The following is an 18,550-nucleotide window of genomic DNA, read 5'->3' as shown; positions in this document are numbered from 1 at the left end:
TAACACAGCCAAGCAGACTCAAAATATTGCAAAGATGCATTTACTTCACTTGTTCCTCCCACTAATTTCTTTAACATCCTCAAAAGATTGTCCGTGTGTACAATTTATTAACGGGAGAGAAAACATTAATAGTTTACATTTACATAGCACTTTCCAGCTCAGGATCTAAAAGGATTAAATATGCTTCACACTACAGCTGTAAGGTAGATATTAGTATATCCACATAGGTAAATCAAAGCATAAAATTTAAAAGTGATTTATCCCTAAATTTTCCTTTCTCTGTTTTATTCCCTTACTCCTAATCACCCATTTGTACTGCCCTGTACAATTCGTCTGTAAGTAGCTGGTAAAAGAAGTCTGTAACTGTACAAAACACAAGAGTAATCTAAATTTCCCTGGGTAACTATTTTTCCACAATCCATGCTATCCAAAAATGCCTACACCAAAGCAATTCTATGGGAAGGACTTCCATTTATTTTCACATGCACTTGTTGTGGGCAGAATGGAATCTTGATAAGCGACCAAGTAAGAAGTCAACCTGTCGGACTGCACTGGAATGTTTCCAAAGAAAAGTCCTTTGCTGATCTCTCCGTTCCAAAAAAACACACAGGAAAGTTATTGTTTCACACCGTGGGGTTTATACACATAACAACCCCATTCATTCTCAAGTAAATGTCTTCATGGTCAATTTGGACCTGTAACAGAATTCATCCACCGTCCTTCAAAAAGTCACATTTTGGTGGTTGGGAATGATCTGTTTTTGACATATTATAGTGTAATTTGTTTAATAATCTCATAATTGATCAACCTCATTTCCAATGAACATGAAAAATTACCCAAGATTCTTGAATTAACACCACCCAAGGCTGCAAGTAATTCCAAATCATTTAAAAGCATGAAACAGATTGATAAGCAGACTGATGCTACTTGCAATGAATAGGCAACTTTAAAAGGTACCCTTGGCCCAGTTTCACATGAGTAAATAAAATCAAGTACCCGGGTAGCCTAGAATATCTCAAGATCAGGCTGTCTGCCTTATTGTAAATTTCTATATATCTACTAGATTCTTTGGCACAGAAACAATGGGCTCAGTTACTGTACCACCTGAAAATGTGTCTGATATATACTGCATGGAGGCTACCACAGGCTGATAGTGCTAGGTTATCACAAGCTGCTCAGTTTGTGGCCTTGTTAGGGTGTAGGGTTTCTGGAGAGAAAAGACCCTTCTCTTTAGACAGAGGACATGGCTGCAATAGGGTGTGAAGAAAGAAAAAAAAGAAGAAGTAATCACCTAAACCTCAACTGGAAGGGACTTTTCTTCATTTGAATAAATTGAGCCTAACCACTAGGGATGAAGAAATGATGCATCTGACCTCCTGGGTCAAGACGAGGTCAAGTCACTTAATTTTTTGCTGTGGCCCTTCTTGGCATTTGCACTTCCACAGCACCATCCATGCATGGCTCACAGGGCGTACAAGCAGGGGGAAAGGGCACTTCATAGTTACAATTATTAAGGTTACAAGGAAAATAGTGAATGCAAAACCTACCTTCCACTGCAAAGAATGAAACCACTGATCCCTCAGGTAACTGTTTGCAGCCTGCAATTAAAAACAAAACACACACAAATGGAACCATTAGATTCTGTTAAAGCTCTGGAACATTGAGCCAAACACAAGCGAATCACGTGTTCTTTAAAACCCTCCAAGCAGCGCACAATTGCGTGGATTTGAAACCACTGACCTGGGTTCTCTGCTCTAGAATTACCAGCTTCAACCCACACCCTTCATGAAAGTGGAGGAGAGTTTTAAAAATCTACCAAAGATATGGGTTTGCATTATCATCCATTTATTTTAACAGGCAGCAGTGACAAAGACATTATTACATCTTCTTTAAATTTAAAATATTAATTATTTAACTTAAAAAAACCCTAAAAAGTATTAACTTCAGCTGATCCAAAACCCTTTGAGGTCGATGGAAAGATTCCCATTAACTTCAATGGGCTTTTGATGAAGCCTATGACAACTATTGGCCACTAGTCCTCTATATCAGATCACCACCCTGGATTAAAATGCTGACAATATTTTGCAGATATCTTCATTTATGCACCATCCTCCCTTGTTTTCCGTTCCCCAGCTGCAATCTAGCTACTTGAGTATTGTCTTGGCAACAATGACAATAGAATGCAATGAAAACCTTAAGAAAACACACACACAGTTTACAGCATCTGCATAAACGCTGCAATAGTCATTCTCAATGTAACATGTGCACCAGTTTTTGTCCATATTAAGCAGAACTGCTACAAATTCCTTGTGTTCAGCTAAGGTCGCAGCCAATAAGGAAATAGTTCAATGCTCCCAAAGGTCACAGCCTTGATACCAAAAATTATAAAAGCAGCTACCACTGACGTAAATCCGTTAAGTGCACAGAAAAGCATACATGCCTTTCCAGGGCTCTCTGTACATTAGAAATATTTTGTGTGGGTTTGCTTTTCCAGCTCCATCTCATTTCTTTTCAGCTGCTAGGACTTTTTCCTTACAATTAGGGATGTTTTAAATAGTAGTGAAAATAATAGCATGATCAATGCTAGTCCTGTGTAAGTAAACGGCAAGGCTCTTCACTGGATAAAAATGCATCTCCTTTCAGAGGGGCTTGTGTCCTGCAATGGCAAATTTCCTACAAACTATTTCCCGTGCACCTGAACAAAAGTCAAAAGCATCTTGTTATTATTTCTCCCCTTCCCCACCTTTTTGGATAAGCGTTAAAACCTAGAACGCACAATTAACTTTATTCCAAGCTAAAGGTAACTAATGGTAACCAGAGCTGCAAAAGTTAAAGTTAGTCTGGGTACCAAATATGCCTCTAAACTCAGGGTCTGATCCTGATATCACTGGGGAAAATCAGACATGTCTCACTAACTCCAATGGAGTAACACTGTTATAACAGCAACATATTATCAGAATCAGCTGCTCACCTAATGCACAGTGGATCATCAAACAAAGCGGGTTTCAAAGAGACTAGGCATATTATCTACTGGCCCCGTTGATCTGGCTGGAAAACGGAATGCCCATTCTGCCAGAAATACTGACATTTAAAAATCTGCTTATTTCTAATCAGAATGAAAAAACTAAAATTTTGACATTTCTCATGGAATGGAAATACTAAAAAATACCATCTAAACACTTAATTTTGATAGTATTGAATCATTTCATTTAGGTAATGTCACAACATTATATTATATATAACACTGTAGCGGGGCAGTTACCCTGCTCCTGAGAGTAAAGGCTAGGCTGATGGGGAACCAGCCACAGCTGGGGCCATGCCGCAATCAGGCCACACCTGGCCCTGTTATAAGGGCTCAGGGAGGAGCTGGCTGAGTCTCTCTCTCTCTCTCTGGAGAGAGAAGGACCTAGCTGCCTGGAGGAGTAAGGGTACCTGAGGCTGAGCAGTGCTGGGGAAGGACAAAGGAGCTGGCAACTCCCCAGGCTGAGGCCTTGGGTAAGGCCTAAGCAGGTACTAGAGCTGGAGAGGGGAAGCCCAGGGACAGGCAGAGGCAGTTGGTCCAACCCCCTTGCCAGTGATGAGTGGGCATTTCGGACTGCAGTTTGCCCCAGGGAAAGGGGGCTGGATGATGACTGGCAGTAGCCACTGAGGCAAGGTGGAGATAGAGGGTTGGGGGGTTCCCCAGGGAGGGGAGACCCAAAGCAGGGGTACTGCAGAGGACAGAACCCCGAGGTAAAGGGCACCAGGGTCCGGGAGGGACACGGGGGCCCTAAGGCAAGTGAGACACTGGCCTGCAGAGGGCGATCTGGGCTAGACAAGAGCTAATTCCCAAGACGACCAGCAGGAGGTGCCGCCGCTCTGGTGAGTCTCAATTCGCTACAAACACCTATTACAATTAATATTTTAATATAATAACAATTTTAAATGAAATGAATCCAAATGATAAAAATCTAGACAACACGTTCTGACAATATCAAATGAAAAAGGGAAAAAAAACAGTCAAATCTGTTTCAATTTTTCCTATTGAATGTTTTGTCAAAATACACATGTTCCTACAAAACATTTAGATTTTGATTAAACTGCATTTTCTGACCAAAAACTGTTCTGTGGAAAAATTTTCAACCAGCTCTAGCTGACTAGACATATTGATGGCCATGTACTCCTGAGGACTGAAGTTCAAACCTGCCCAAAACCTGCGTGTCTTGTTATAACAAAAGCCAGCTACAGTGCCAGAAAGTCTGTCTGCCTGAAGAAGGAAGAGGCAATCCTGGTCTTGAATTCCACCCCGCTGTTCTGGCCCTGAATGTAAGAAGACATGCTATATGAAGACACCAACAGAGAGCCACAGGTGTTCAGCAAAACAAAACCCTATAGTATAGAACTGTCTGGCACAGGTACACCCATCAGGTACCACTCTGGACTAGGAAACACGCTGGGAGATGAGAAAACAGCAGCAATAGAATTTCAAGAACAAAACCAAAAGTGACCTAGAATAAAGCACAAAAATACGTTGATAAATTGAAATGATCACTGTTCCCTCCTAGGCCCTTGATTAAAATAGTAACATTCCTGCAGTACCTTCTGTCCAATCACTTTACAAATAGTAATTAAGCAAGCCTCATACCCCAGAACTAGCAGCAGAGCTAAGAGCAGAACCTAGGGGTCCTGGCTGCCAGCCCCTTGCACTAACCACTACACTAGACTAATATTTCCTCTCCAAGAAGCCAAACATTTGTGTTCTGAAAGCAATACTTTGCTATATGGACCCTGCCCATGCTGAAACCAAGGACTGATCCCCCAGGCTTCCTTGATTCTAATTGATTAATTAAGCTCAATATTCCAGCCAGCAACCAAGTTTTTATTTTCTGTAGGTTTGAGAATGTGTGTGTAGCATACAAAAGGCTCGAGTGCATGCTATATGTCCATCAGATCTGAAGTTTCCTAAAGGAAAATCAAATACTAGCTGAACATGTAAAAGTTCTATTAAATGACCAGCAAACAAACTTTCTAGATAGCTATTGTTTTTACACTGATAACAACAACAACATACACTTGTTTCTAATACTACAAATTATTAATAGGGAACTGCAGGACTCTTTCTCCTTAAAAGGGCAATGTCAGCCAGTTTTAGGTGCTAGATTTGATCTATGATGTGATCTGAGCCAAACGTAGGTGCTTGACCATTTGCATTAAAGGAAAAACCACCATTAGCCATTAACTACCCTTCATTTTCCAGACATTGGAGAGCACAAGACCATCATAAACACCTAGAAAATCAATATAAGCAAGTGGGTTTTATGACCAACATTGCTCCTCCTGGAGCCTAGATATAACAGGGGGTAGGCACTTAGAACAACCTCTCATCCAGGTTTTTATAGACAGAGTACACACAACAAGAAATAAAGAAAAGGCTGAGAAAATACTTGACCCACAAAAACTGGAGGAAAAACCCAATGACATGGACTGCTAAATGTAAGAGTGCAAAACCAACAGAGGAAGAATTTATATTCAAATTTGAGAGGGGAAACACAACAGAATTTTTTAAGAAAGTAGATCCAGCGATGTGCCTAAACTGCAAGTTTAGATTCCAAACTTTGTGCAGCATTTAAATATGGTGTTTTAGTTTAACCTATTATATATAGAGAGGCCATCAGCAACATCTGCATTTGGATCTACATCTGAATTTGGAATTTAAACAGCTCCAGAATTTGGGACTTTCTGGATTTGGGTTGAGACCACTTCTAAGAAAAACTACTACAAAGAAGATGATAGTAAACACAAAAGCAGAAAACAAACCTTTAGGAAATCCCGGCAGGTCTACCACTGATCAGGAATGAATGGTATCAGGACCTTATCAAGTCAATGCTTGTATCCCAGAAGCTCACTCTCCAAAGTGCTACGCCTGGCTAGATCAAATTTAGTAAGCTTAACCACTGTTATCTTGCTGGGGCAGTTCTGACACTAACACTCTCTTTCCCATACTAGGCAAGACCGGACAGGCTATAAAGCTTAATCCTCCCAGTACATGCTTCCTCCTGCGTATTTCCAGAAAACTGCTAAACCACAGTTATGTCCAGGAAATGTTGGAACTTTGGCAGAGGTATGAAATTGCTCACTGTTGCAAAACATTTTCTTCTTTTAGGCTGATATTGAAGAAAGGGTAACTGGGCCTAGGTGATACTTATCAGGTTAAATAAAAGTTCTACAAGACACAGAGGTAACAGCAATATCTTTTATGACTCGGGTGTTTATCTAGTTGTTTGCCTGGGCAAATACCTTCTTTGTGTGAACAGTCACAGTAAGTGTTTGTGCATGCATTCTCTGCAGTTGAGAAAAATCAGTCCCCCAAAGTGTGTTTCTATCACATGAAAGCTTTGAGGCTATGGTTCCATTGAATATCTAAAGTCAGGTTTGCTCTGGTCCAGAATGACATCAGCATGTATCTTCAAACATGAAGTTATTGATTTTTAATTGTTTTTGCTAACGCAAAACATGCACAAACACGCACGCAACATGCACAATTTCCTTGCCTCCTCTGTGCTTTTGTTTGCCATCCGCCAAATGGGTACAGCAATATTTTTCTACCTCACAGGGATATCAAGAGGCTTAATTAATGTTACTGAAGCATTCTGAAAATCCTTGAAGTTTATGATTAGTTTTTATTATTATTAGGTCCCTCCTCTCCCTTAATGGACCTCGTTTTGATCTCTACACTCAGGTAAAGCAGAATAGTTGAAGACCGACACCTCGTAGGAGATTCCTTATGCATTTTTGGGCCAAACCCCCAGTGAGTAAAAATCAGCACAGTTCCATTTCACGAGCTTGTCGTCCATGAGTAAAGTCACCCACATGCTTATGTGTTTGCCAGACTGGGATTTAGCTCAAAACAAAATCCTTGACTTAGTGAATCAGCTCCTAGGCCAATTTACACTAGCTGAGGATATGACCCATAACTTTCATTCGGCTTTAGGATACAATAAAGAGGCAAGACTGAGCCATCACAGACTTTAAAACTTTATTTTTAAAAGTCATGTTTTAATCAGCTGTTTTAGCTGCACTGTAGAAGTTTTTCTTATTATCTCTGTCTCATCTGTACAGCCAGTGCTGTTCTGCACCGGTTATTTAAAAAGGGACATTACCAGTTTCGAAGAGCTACATTTCTGTCTGGCAATGTTTTAGCTACCATTTTCACATTTAGCCTTTAAGATTAACATGAATTAAAGATAAAAGAAACAGAATAATTCCCATATTTTTAGTTTGTGCGTTTGGCAGTACTTTGCATATAGTTGGTTTCACTATTTCCCCTTCATAGTCAGTTAGAACCCAAGGCAGCAGTGAGCTCTGTGCATTAGTCCCACATGACCATGCAGATCCCCATTAGTTTCTGTGAGGTTTGGTGCAGGGGTCTGGCTGTTGGGAGCTTATTGCATCCAGGACTGAAGCCTCAATTGGTCAGCATCCCCATTTCAAAGAACAGAGGACAGAGAAACAATTTGGAAAATGTGAATGTAAGACCCTAAAAACAGAGCAGCAGCCTGTGTAGGACCTGAAACTCTTTGTAACTATTCTATTTTATTATTATGACGACAATGAACAGGTAGAACACTGAAATCACTGAAGCTATGACAACTGAAATCAGCTGAGAATCTTCTTCTCTATCTGTAAGTCAACATCTATCAATGCCATTTTGCCAACAGCTCTATTGCACTAACTTATCCTATCACACTGAAGTGTCACACTCTGCTGATCTCTGCATTATTCAAGAAATGACTTGTCCAGATAACAAAATGTTATAACAACAATTCTCCTTATTACAGTGCCCTTTCTGTACACCATCCTAAAGAACTCCCCAGTCAGCAGCAGTCCTGGGGGGGGGGGGGGGGGGGGGGAATCAGCTGACAATACAAAGTGGGGTTTCATGATCTGGGTTCTGTTGTAATTCTTCCCAGGCTCTGACTTTATTCTGTATTTCTCTCTCTCAGTATGTTTTCCTGCATTTTGTCTGTACTCTCCTCCAACTGGTAAGACTATAACTGTACTGCAGGCTTCTCTGCACCAATGGTCACACTAAAAGCCAATTTTAATACAATGGAGGGATGAAACCCAGATTCTTCATGCAAAACTCAAGTCAAAAGACCTTTCACCAGGGAACAAAATCCTCCCTTCCAACTCAGAGTCAGAGTGCAGGAAAGTAGCACAACCAGACCCCGGTCACTACTACAACCTGTGTACAATCCCTGCCTCCTCCCCCCATGCATGGGAAGTGTGAGCAGTGCACCGAAATCATTTGCAGATCCAGGTGCCAGACTCTTTCACTCCCATTGCCCAACTAACAACCTCACATACAGATGGGAGTGAACTGCTCCGGAACCTCTTCTCCCTAGTCTCCCTGCCTAGTAGAGCCACAGTGGTTCTGCTGAATTCTGGGCCTTCCATGAGCCCAAGCATATCACCCCAAGGATACTGAATGGATTTGCTACTAAACAAAACCCAGACTCTGAAAGGGAGAATTATATCTGGACTAATAGGCTTGCTAAACTAAAAACAGGTACCAAGAAAAGCATATGGATTAAGGAAACAACAGGCAAAGGCATTCCCAATCCAGCGGAAATATTTGCCTTGGGGACTCCCTGACAAAACACAGCTCACGTAGGAGCTGAATATGTGCAGTGAGCTTTGTCTTTATCAGGGCTTCCTGTTCTGTTTGTTTTTCCTTCTGAGGACACCTGATTGCCAAGAATAGAATAAAACAACACTGCGCATTATGGATGGGAGAACTCCCTTTATCACAGTTAGATCCTACTTGAAAAAAACAGACCAGGACTGAAAGTTTCTGAGATTCTAGGCCCATTTGGCTCTGGCAAAACCTGAGATGTGGACTGCAGCCTGCACTGAGGTTAAATGGTTTGTACAACTCCACCCTGTCTCGCTTCCCCATCTTGTCCACCCTCGAAACAACTCTTATCCAGCTCTTAAATTGAGCCAACACCAAATTCCCCCACCCTTCCCAATGACACAGAAGTGTAACCTGCGATGGGAAGGGAATTAGATCCTCCCAAGAAATGCAAACATGTGCTAGGAGTTTGGGGTGGGCCAGCATGGTTAGTAAGTTGTGGCAACTTTAGCAATGAAACTTCTCATTTGGGTTATTTTATTATGAACAAATGCTTGTGACCATCAATGTGCATTGTGCTCTGCAGACAAAAGGCAGGAAGACATAATTCAGCCCGAACACAAAGAGACCTTGCTACTACTGATGCCAGAGGGAGCTGCTCCCACTTCCTCAAGGGCTGAATTTGGTTCATGCTCCCTGCCCCAAAGAGCTTACAATCTGCGCACCAGGTCCTGCAAAACCTGCCAGCTCTCCCAGTGGAACTGAGGGAGAAAACAAGTTTGTCAGAGTTCAGTGCTTTTTATTAGAACTGGGAATCAACACATCTGGCCAAAAAAAACCCAAACAAAACATCCACCTCATTATCATACCAGAGCGTCTGGGAAAATGACTTTTAGTGACACCCACAGAGCATGGTGAGGACTGAAACAAACACTATGCTTCAGAAGCAAGACTGAGTGCAGACAACTGGGCACATACAGCAAACACTGAGCCTGAAAGGCCAATGCATCTAAAAGATTTGGCAGTTTGCTCATACTCCATGTTTGCTCTCGGAGCATCATCCCTTCCTCCAAAGTGAGGGTGGAGTCATTCCATGAACCAGGAATAGCTTCCTACCAGGACAGCGGTCACATTACCTCAACTGTTAGCTTGTCAGGCCCCATATGTTGAACTGGACTGGGATGAGTCAATATTTCAAAGGGAGACTGTTACGGCGAAAAAGCAGGTGATGTAAGGACGGTGCTGGGCTCTCGCTTCTGACTCATTACTGTGCAGCACCATGCCACTAGTTCAAGAAGAGACAGCAAAGGCAAGGTGGGCTCAAACCTCTAACACAGCATGTAGTGCTTCCCTGGGTGGACTGTACCTAACTCGGACAGATTCCTGAAGCACATCCCCATACCACACCTTAGACTCTCATGTCTTGTTACTAAAGCCGGTCAGAAACCAAAATGTCTATTCCACATTTGGAAATTTGTTTTCATTCTGAATCGGCATGAAAAGCCAAAACTTCAAAATTTCCTGAAAAATGAAATGAAAAATAAAATTCAATTCAGAACTATAAAAATGTTGAAGTTTGATAACTTCATATCATAGAATCATAGAAATGTCGGGCTGGAAGGTATCTCCAGAGGTCATCTAGTCAAGCCCCCTCCATCCTCAGTGGTGAGGCAGAACCAAATAAACCTAGACCATCCATAACAGGTGATTGTCCAACCTGTTCTTAAAAACCGCCAACGACAGAGATTCCACAACCTCTCTTGGAAGCCTATTCCAGAGCTTAAATGTCCTTATAGTTAGAAAGATTCTCCTAATATCTAATCTAAATCTCCCTTGCTGCAGATTAAGCCCATTACTTCTTGTCCTGCCTTCAGTGGACATGGAGAAGAATCGATCAACATTCTCTTAAATAGCCCTTAACGCATTTGAAGATTGTTATCCTCCAGATGCTTATAAAATTGATTGATATAAAATCATTACATTTCAATGTCAAAATATTATAATATAAAGTATTAAATATATTATAATGTCTGTAAATATAAAATTATTAATTTACTATTTTTAACCATCTAAACATTTAAATCAATCAGACATTTTCTTGTTGAAAATTTTGTCAAAATCAATACATTTGCCATGAAATATTTTCATTTTGATCAATTCCCAATGGAAAAATCTGTTCCACCAATTTTTTTTTTTTTTGACCAGCTCTAGTTGTTAAGTACATCACACCTCCCAGTATTTACAGCCCAATACCACACCCCAAAACATCTCAACTTAAACCCTGGAGATACAACAACTTCTACACTGAGACATCAGAGCAAGATCCAGCTCAGAGTTCCTCTTTCCAGATCTGTATTGATAGTCCTTTGACAGCGAGAAATAGCTAGAGGCATCCAAGTCAGAATCATACACCTGCAACAAAGCCTGCGTCTTAATCCGTGTGTCCTGGGGACACTATGATCTGTTTTGCAGGGAAAAGAGACAGCACAGAATGTAAACTTTAAATTGTTTGATGCTCCTGCCATAGATTTCCTCCTTAGATATTACATCATTATTTAAAATGTAGGTTTTGCATCTTGATTCTCTAAGTATTTATTATTTTATTTTAAATATTACTGTGCATTTGTGAGCATCCTATAGACCTTTCTGTATGGGAAATCCATAATTATACTGCATTCTGGCCTGGTCACACTGGATCATCAATCAGGATCGGCACCTACCGAAAACATATGGGAAAGCTTGAGTTTAGTTACATTCAGTTTCCCATAGTGACACTGGAGTCATAACATAGTCCAATATAAACACTATGGAAGCCCAGATTAATTCAATTCCTTCATCATTTATTGTAAGGTTATATTGTGATACCAGTTTTTCAGAGGAATTACTGTGCATGCGAAGCACCCACTTTTAGATGTTCATTTCTCACAATTATGTTCATTTGTTTTTTCAAATAACAAATGGCAGGCTGCTCCAGATAAAAATCTACAATGCCTGCCAAACTCCCTGTATGCTCCACAGGGCGCTTTGGGTTCAAACTTGTTATCATTTGTAATAGTAAACAGGTCGGGAAAAGAGGCTATAAAGAGAATGCTATGGAATAAAGATTCAGAAATTAAATTTAACAGAAAAATGATGTACAAATTATATGACAGACATGGATGCTAACACCAGTAAGTGAAGTTGAAGAATAAAAATATTATTATGGCGTCATATGAAAATATTGAAGTTGTCCAACTCCACAGCTGAGCACAATTTCTCTCCAATAGATTCTATTACTTAATTGGATGAGGAAGATTCTGTGGTTAGGTTGCTAGCCTGGCCTTGAGCGATAAGGGCTCAGCTCTCTGCTCTACCAGAGACTTCCAGCCACTTCGGGAATGTCTCTACAGCAATGCAAGGTATGCCCGCAGCTTGGGTAGACTAGCTTTATCGGCACTAACATGGCAAAAAAATAGCAGTGTACATGAGCTGGTGCAAACTTCTGCAATGTGGAGGTTCTGGGGAGGCTAGTGCACCCCCATTGTCATGTCCACACTGCTATTTTTAGCAATGCTAGCAAGGGTCTACCCAAGCTGCCGTCCCATCTTGGATCGCAGGGTAGACACATCCACAGTATCTCCACACCTCAGTTCCCCATCTGTACAATGGGGATAACAGAACTTCCCTGCCTCAAAGAGGGGCTGTGGGGATAGGTACCATAAAAAGACAGAGTAAAAACAAGGCTAGGTTGTGACTCACCATTGCCTGGGAGCACCATGGCTCTCAGTGTTTCACCCTGTGCAAACTCTGCACGTGCAGTTATGTGTGTGTATTTCTAAAAGCCTGGGCCATTAAGTCGTTATTGCAGGTTTGTGCTTTCCACTGTCACCTATACGTGCATCAATTCAGTCTTAACAGTAAAACTACGTAACATTAAAAATAAGATTTCTACTTCTCATTATCTAATGGATTATATGGTAGAACCTAGACACAAAAACACCAAAAATGAATAACTATATTGTCACCTCATTAGTAGCTCCTTTCTACCATAAAAAATTTATCTCTAAACAAGTTTCCATTCTTCTTGCATTACATCCTTGAACAATGAAGCAACAGAAGAGCTATTAGACAAAAGAAAAATTCCATTTCTTACAATTTTGTAAGTATTTTATACCTAGAAATACTGCAACAAATTCTGGAAAAGTGAGTTCCAGAGCACAGGAAATACATTTGTATTTATACTTCCAGGTTCTTCAATTTGAGTGGAGCCCAGGAGCGCATCCTAAAAGTGTTTCCATCTCTTTTGCTTGAATTTGCCTCTGCGGTCTGTCCTGCATTACCCTATCATCGGTGTTTAGACTTGGGGTAGAATGCACAGGGCTCATGTCTTACAGAACAGTGCACTAACTGTGCTGTAATGGATTCTTTACGTTCCAGAGTCCAAATGTTCCTGAGCCTCAGCCTACACTGGAAGGTTCATCAAACATGTGCTGCATCGTTCATACAGCTGGCAGGCAGGGAACATTGTCTGTCCTAGGTAGTTTCCCACACTCTTCCCCAAGTCCCAGTCTTACCTTCTTATTTTCAAGGGATGCTATGAGGCTGTTTGGGAGGGTCAGAAGGGGCCAACTGTGTGTCAGAAGGGGGGAAAGAGGGAGTTCCTCCTGAAAGGTTCAGATAGTTGAATTCTAACCTCCAAGTGTTAGTCTACTTTGAACCAAATTTCAGCGATGATTTTGGGAATCTCTCATATCCCTCACATGGACCTCTTCAGCCCACAGTCCTAATGCATAAGCAAAGGCAAAGATCACGGTCCAGAAACTCAGCTGGTATCAACTAAAATGGAGTCATGACAGTTTACTCCAGCGGAGGATGTGGACCCAGATGTTCCCATGTACGACTCTTACTGAGAGCAGAAAGTATATCTGCTGTGTTGAAAATCATCACAATAAATATATTTTTATGGCATTCCAACACCATCTAAAACCCCAAGCACTGGAACAAAGTGAAGGGCTAACGTCAGGATCTGAGCAATGAGATGTATCCTTAGCCACTGGTAAACAACTCTGCATATGAAAGGACCTGTCTGAAGTAACTGCAGAAGACAGCCAGAGTAATAAGAGTGTGCAGAAAAGGACCTAGGAGTTACAGTGGACGAGAAGCTGGATATGAGTCAGAAGTGTGCCCTTGTTGCCAAGAAGGCCAACAGCATATTGGGCTTTATTAGTAGAAGCATTGCCAGCAGATCAAGGGAAGTGATTATTCCCCTCTATTCGGCACTGGTGAGTTCACACCTGGAGTACTGCGTGCAGTTTTGGTCCCCCCACTACAGAAGGGATGTGGACAAATTGGAGAGAGTCCGGCAGAGGGCAACGAAAATGATTAAGGGGCTGGGGCACATGACTTATGAGGAGAGGCTGAGGGAACTGGGGTTATTTAGTCTGCAGAAGAGAAGACTGAGCGGGGATTTGATAGCAGCCTTCAACTACCTGAAAGGGGGTTCCAAAGAGGATGGAGCTCGGCTTTTCTCAGGGGTGGCAGATGACAGAACAAGAAGCAATGGTCTCAAGTTGCAGTGGGGGAGGTCTAGGTTGGATATTAGGAAACACTATTTCACCAGGAGGGTGGTGAAGCACTGGAATGGGTTACCTAGAGAGGTGGTGGAATCTTCATCTTTACAGGTTTTTGAGGCCCGGCTTGACAAAGCCCTGGCTGGGATGATTTAGTTGGTGTTGGTCCTGCTTTGAGCAGGGGATTGGACGGATGACCTCCTGAGGTCTCTTCCAACCCTAATATTCTGTGATTCTATGATCTAGTGTGACTCATCCTGGTTTGTCCAGAACAGATTTAGAGTCACTCTGTTGTTCCATGTTCCTGCAGAACCCTGTAATATGGAGAACACACTTCATTTCAGTGCCTAGTTTCGGATTGTTAATGGGCATCAACTGGGTGCAACTTCAAGTCAATGCTACTTCAACCGCTAGGAAAGCCAAATGGAGTTCACAAGAAGTCACACACACACACACACACACCCCTCGTGAAAGACCCAAAGGAGAAGATCCCTGGCTTCGATCTTCCACGAAGATTATGGGCAATCTTAAACCGCAGCTGCACAAACCATGTCAGATGCAAGTACCTGATGCACAAATGGAAAATTAAAAACTCTCTAGTGTGCAACTGTGGTCACCCAGAACAGATTGTGGAACATATCACAACTCAATGCCCGAGTCACAAGTATGATGGAGGCATCACAGTGATACACTCCGCTACTCCAGGCACAATTATCTGGCTTAGCCACCTAAATGTAAAATTATAATTGTTGCGCTACATCTACATCAGCCATAAGAAGCAGATGATGATCAACTGGGTTATTTTCTCTTAAAAAACACAACTGTTTATCCCTCAAAGAAGGAAGAAACTTTTTCCTATGAAGATTGCACTGCTTCCCTGATAGTGCTTTAATATTTAATCTGACCAATCAAAAATATTGGAATGTCAGATACAGCTATCTATAATCTTTCATGGCTCTGACGGACAGCTGATCAGCACCAGGACCACAAGTATACAATCAGAAGAGGTATCACATTCTGCCAGTGCAGCACTGTTCATATCTTCATATATATTACTGAACTACTTCCGGAGCTGCTATGGTATAGTAAAGATAGAAATGCAACTTCCATTATAATCACCCTTTTGCAGTTACTCATATTTTCACCAGAACAATTTCCTTTGGGGCTGAAATTTTTCATGAGTTATCTCCATTTCAAAGATACTCTTTCCCCCCCTCCCCCTCCACAGTTTCTGTGGAAATCACTCAGCCATTTCTGAATTCTACACATATGAAACACACATTCTTGTCCACATATTCCAGTCAGAAAAAACAATGCACACCCAAGAGTCAACAGCTGAACAGATATTATTGAAACTTGATCTATCCTACAGTCACCACTGAGATCTAAGGAACGGCCAAATTTGGAGAAAATAGGGTCAGCAGTTTTGAATTTATGATTGCTGAAAGGTTTTTTTTTTAAGTGCATATCCAGCTGGATTTTCAGTTAGCTTTCTTTTCTTGAGCTACAGCAGTTTCAAAACTCAGGAATGTGGTGCAGCGCTCTGCTCTCGCTAAACTTGCAATGACCTTAGAAATCCTACAAAACCTTACAAACACATGAGGAAGTGTGGGATAATGTGAAAATAAAGGAAAAGGTGGTGCCTCCTGTTTAGAAATAGGACTTAAGGAGGACTGAATACAGGAAACTATATACTATATAGCACCACAGCACAGCTGTAAAACATTTGGTGATGGTAATCAGCATGTTACACAACAACCAGACATAGAGAGTGGGGAAACGTGCCCAAGGACACTGGCCTCATATGAATAGCACTTATCATTAGACTTGTCATCCAGAGATCTCAAAGCACTTTAATAAAAAAAAAAAGTGAGCATCCCTAGTCCCAATTTCAAGGTGGGAGAACTAAGACACAGAGATCAATGGCTTGTTTTTCAGCCACTAACACAGCCGTTCAGGACATGTCTCATCCAGAGTTATACAGCACGAATCGCAGAACACTGAAAAGAAACCAGGTCCCCTGACTCCAAAGTCAGGGCCATATCTAGTGAACCGTGCTGTTTCCCTGGAGCTCCTGTAGATCTCATCTGAAATGCATGTCTATTAATGTCTGTCCTCCACAATCTCTTTTTTCTGCACCATCATGTGACGTGTGGGAGGGATCAACTTGCTTGTTCAAACTGAGACTGCTATGAGCAAGTTCTTAGAGTAAATAAGACATGCAGTTGAGGTGTACTTGAGGGCTGGCTGTTTTTAAATAAATCCTAGCATTTTAAAGAACTACATAAATATTTCTGCCCCACATCACCCCCTTGGGTCACCTACCCACAGGGTGGTAATGGAATTGTCCATTTCCAAACAGATACTTGAAAGTTCTAACAGTTGAGCCGCCTGATTAGTTGAACCTTCTAAGGCGTTTTTTTCTCTAAAATCTAACGGCATTCAATCTCACCTGAAGTCTTTACATTAAGAGTGGATGTCTTTATAAAAGATATTATTTAATTTCACTGGAAGTTCTGTACTCAGTGCCAGGAATTACAGAGTGAAATTCTATAGTCTGTGTTATTCAGGTCGTCAGACTAGATCATTATATTGGACCCTTTGGGACTCAAAAAAATCTATGAATTCTCCCACAAAGCCCTGTCCTGTTTATAAAACCTACTGCAAGTTTAAATCATCTTGGCCCAAAAATTCCCATTCTCCACTATCACTTAAAAATTTTTAATAAACACAGCAGGCCCAGCAACCCAAACAATCTTGACTGGCTTTGAATGTGTCACCTCACACAAATCTGTTGGTAAGTAACCAGCTTGACCACAGCGAATTATCTGCCCAGTGTCAGCCTGGCTAATCAGGGCTAAGATCTCAGACTTAGCAAACAGAATCAAAGTGATTAATAGAGAGTTGTTCTTTCATGTTTACTGTACCTGCAGTAAGACAGTACCCCCAGGGATTGTGAGCTGTAAACAGTACTTAGGGGCATTCTCCCAGGAGAGCAGCTGAACGTCTTCAATAGCACTGTAGGAAATGGAGTTTTCCATATACCCAGTTGGCTGCAAGAAAACAAACAGAGAAAGAAAGAATAAGCATTTACTTACTCATCAAAAGTTTCACAACATGGATTCAAATGCATTATGCCACTGAAACGGATCCCATTGTATTTGGTGCTGGGAATAGTTATATAGCATCTGATTGCCTGTAATGTTTTGAGCCCATAAGGACGGGATGATGGGCAGCAGGGGAGTACACACCACTAGCCATTCCCCTCTGGAAATCCTGGGGAGGCCACACGTGAAATCGTTTGGTGGCCTCACGTTTGCTCCACCTGACTGTCATGAAACCACTGAACAACTTGGTGGAACTGGGAGTTTAATGAGGAGAGAACCTGAACTGACCACTTGCTGGGTCTGGAGTCAGGAATCAAGTGCAGAGGAAGCAAGTGGTAAGAAGCTTGAGAGAAGCTCCTATACAGGTCATTCTATAGAGGTGTTATCTGTCCATCGCCCGCACTTATGGGAGTGTTAAAGTCACAAAGGAGTAGACAAAACCAGGAAACAACTGAGGTTATTAATCAAGCCTGTGGATGAGGCTACAGTTCTTGATCAAGCCTGTCTACACAGCAGCAGAAGGCGGCTTCCCAGAGACGCGCTAGCTCTGCTCCAACTAGTGCATTCAACATAGCAGTGTGGCATCTGTGTGATGGCACAGGCTAGCTGCCCGAATATGTACCCAGGAGGTGGGTGGGATTGTACTTGGGCCACTAACCCAAGCCGCTGCTCATGCTGCCACAGCCACATTGTTATTTTTAGCATACTAGCTTAAGCAGAGCTGAGGTGCGTTGGTCTATCTGTGCTGGGAAGCATCCTCCCAGTTGCTGTGTAGACAAATCCTATACAAAATGTGTTGATTTGGATTGGTTAAATGAATTTGTGAGCTCAATACTGAGCAGGATTTGAGTTGAGATATGTATGGCTGTGTCTGTAGGAGGAAGGTACTTGGATTATACTGACAAAATAGCAGTGTAATATAGTTTAACTGGGAAGAATTCCATTTTTTATTAATGGAAAACCAGTAAACATAGATTCCACCATACACTCTCACAAACCGATGAAAAAATATTTCCATCGATGATAAATCGAAATTTACAGATAGGCAAAAAAAGAAATGTTGCTTGAGAACTTAACAGAGTTTGATTTAAGAATATTTACATTTTATATTTTGACCATGTGTGTTTTATTTGAATCTCAACATCTATGTAATTAACTATTTCTGACACCCCTACCCCGTTGTCTGATCCCCTCCATAATTTCCCGCAATGGTGAAAATTTAAATCTATAAAAATAGGGGGGAAATGTTTAAAAATAATCAGTATTATCTGCCGAAATTA

The 18,550-nt window shown here is 41.5% G+C and overlaps 1 protein-coding gene across 2 annotated transcripts in view; it reads right to left on the bottom strand.

Moving 5' to 3' along the window:
* LOC113405000 (C-Maf-inducing protein) overlaps positions 1–18,550 on the bottom strand; it is a 164,297-nt gene that overhangs the window by 61,691 nt on the left and 84,056 nt on the right. For both annotated transcript variants that reach the window (XM_026663628.2, XM_026663629.2), the window contains exons 2-3: positions 17,091–17,216; positions 1,548–1,598 (exon numbers count right to left, since the gene is read on the bottom strand). In XM_026663628.2, the coding sequence (XP_026519413.1) occupies positions 1,548–1,598; positions 17,091–17,216 (177 nt within the window). The remainder of the gene's footprint in view (positions 1–1,547; positions 1,599–17,090; positions 17,217–18,550) is intronic.

The sequence above is a fragment of the Terrapene carolina genome, unplaced genomic scaffold (assembly GCF_002925995.2).
Source record: "Terrapene carolina triunguis isolate 2854851 unplaced genomic scaffold, T_m_triunguis-2.0 Scaffold33891, whole genome shotgun sequence".
NCBI lineage: Eukaryota > Metazoa > Chordata > Testudines > Emydidae > Terrapene > Terrapene triunguis.
This window is presented reverse-complemented; position numbering and strand designations above follow the sequence as displayed.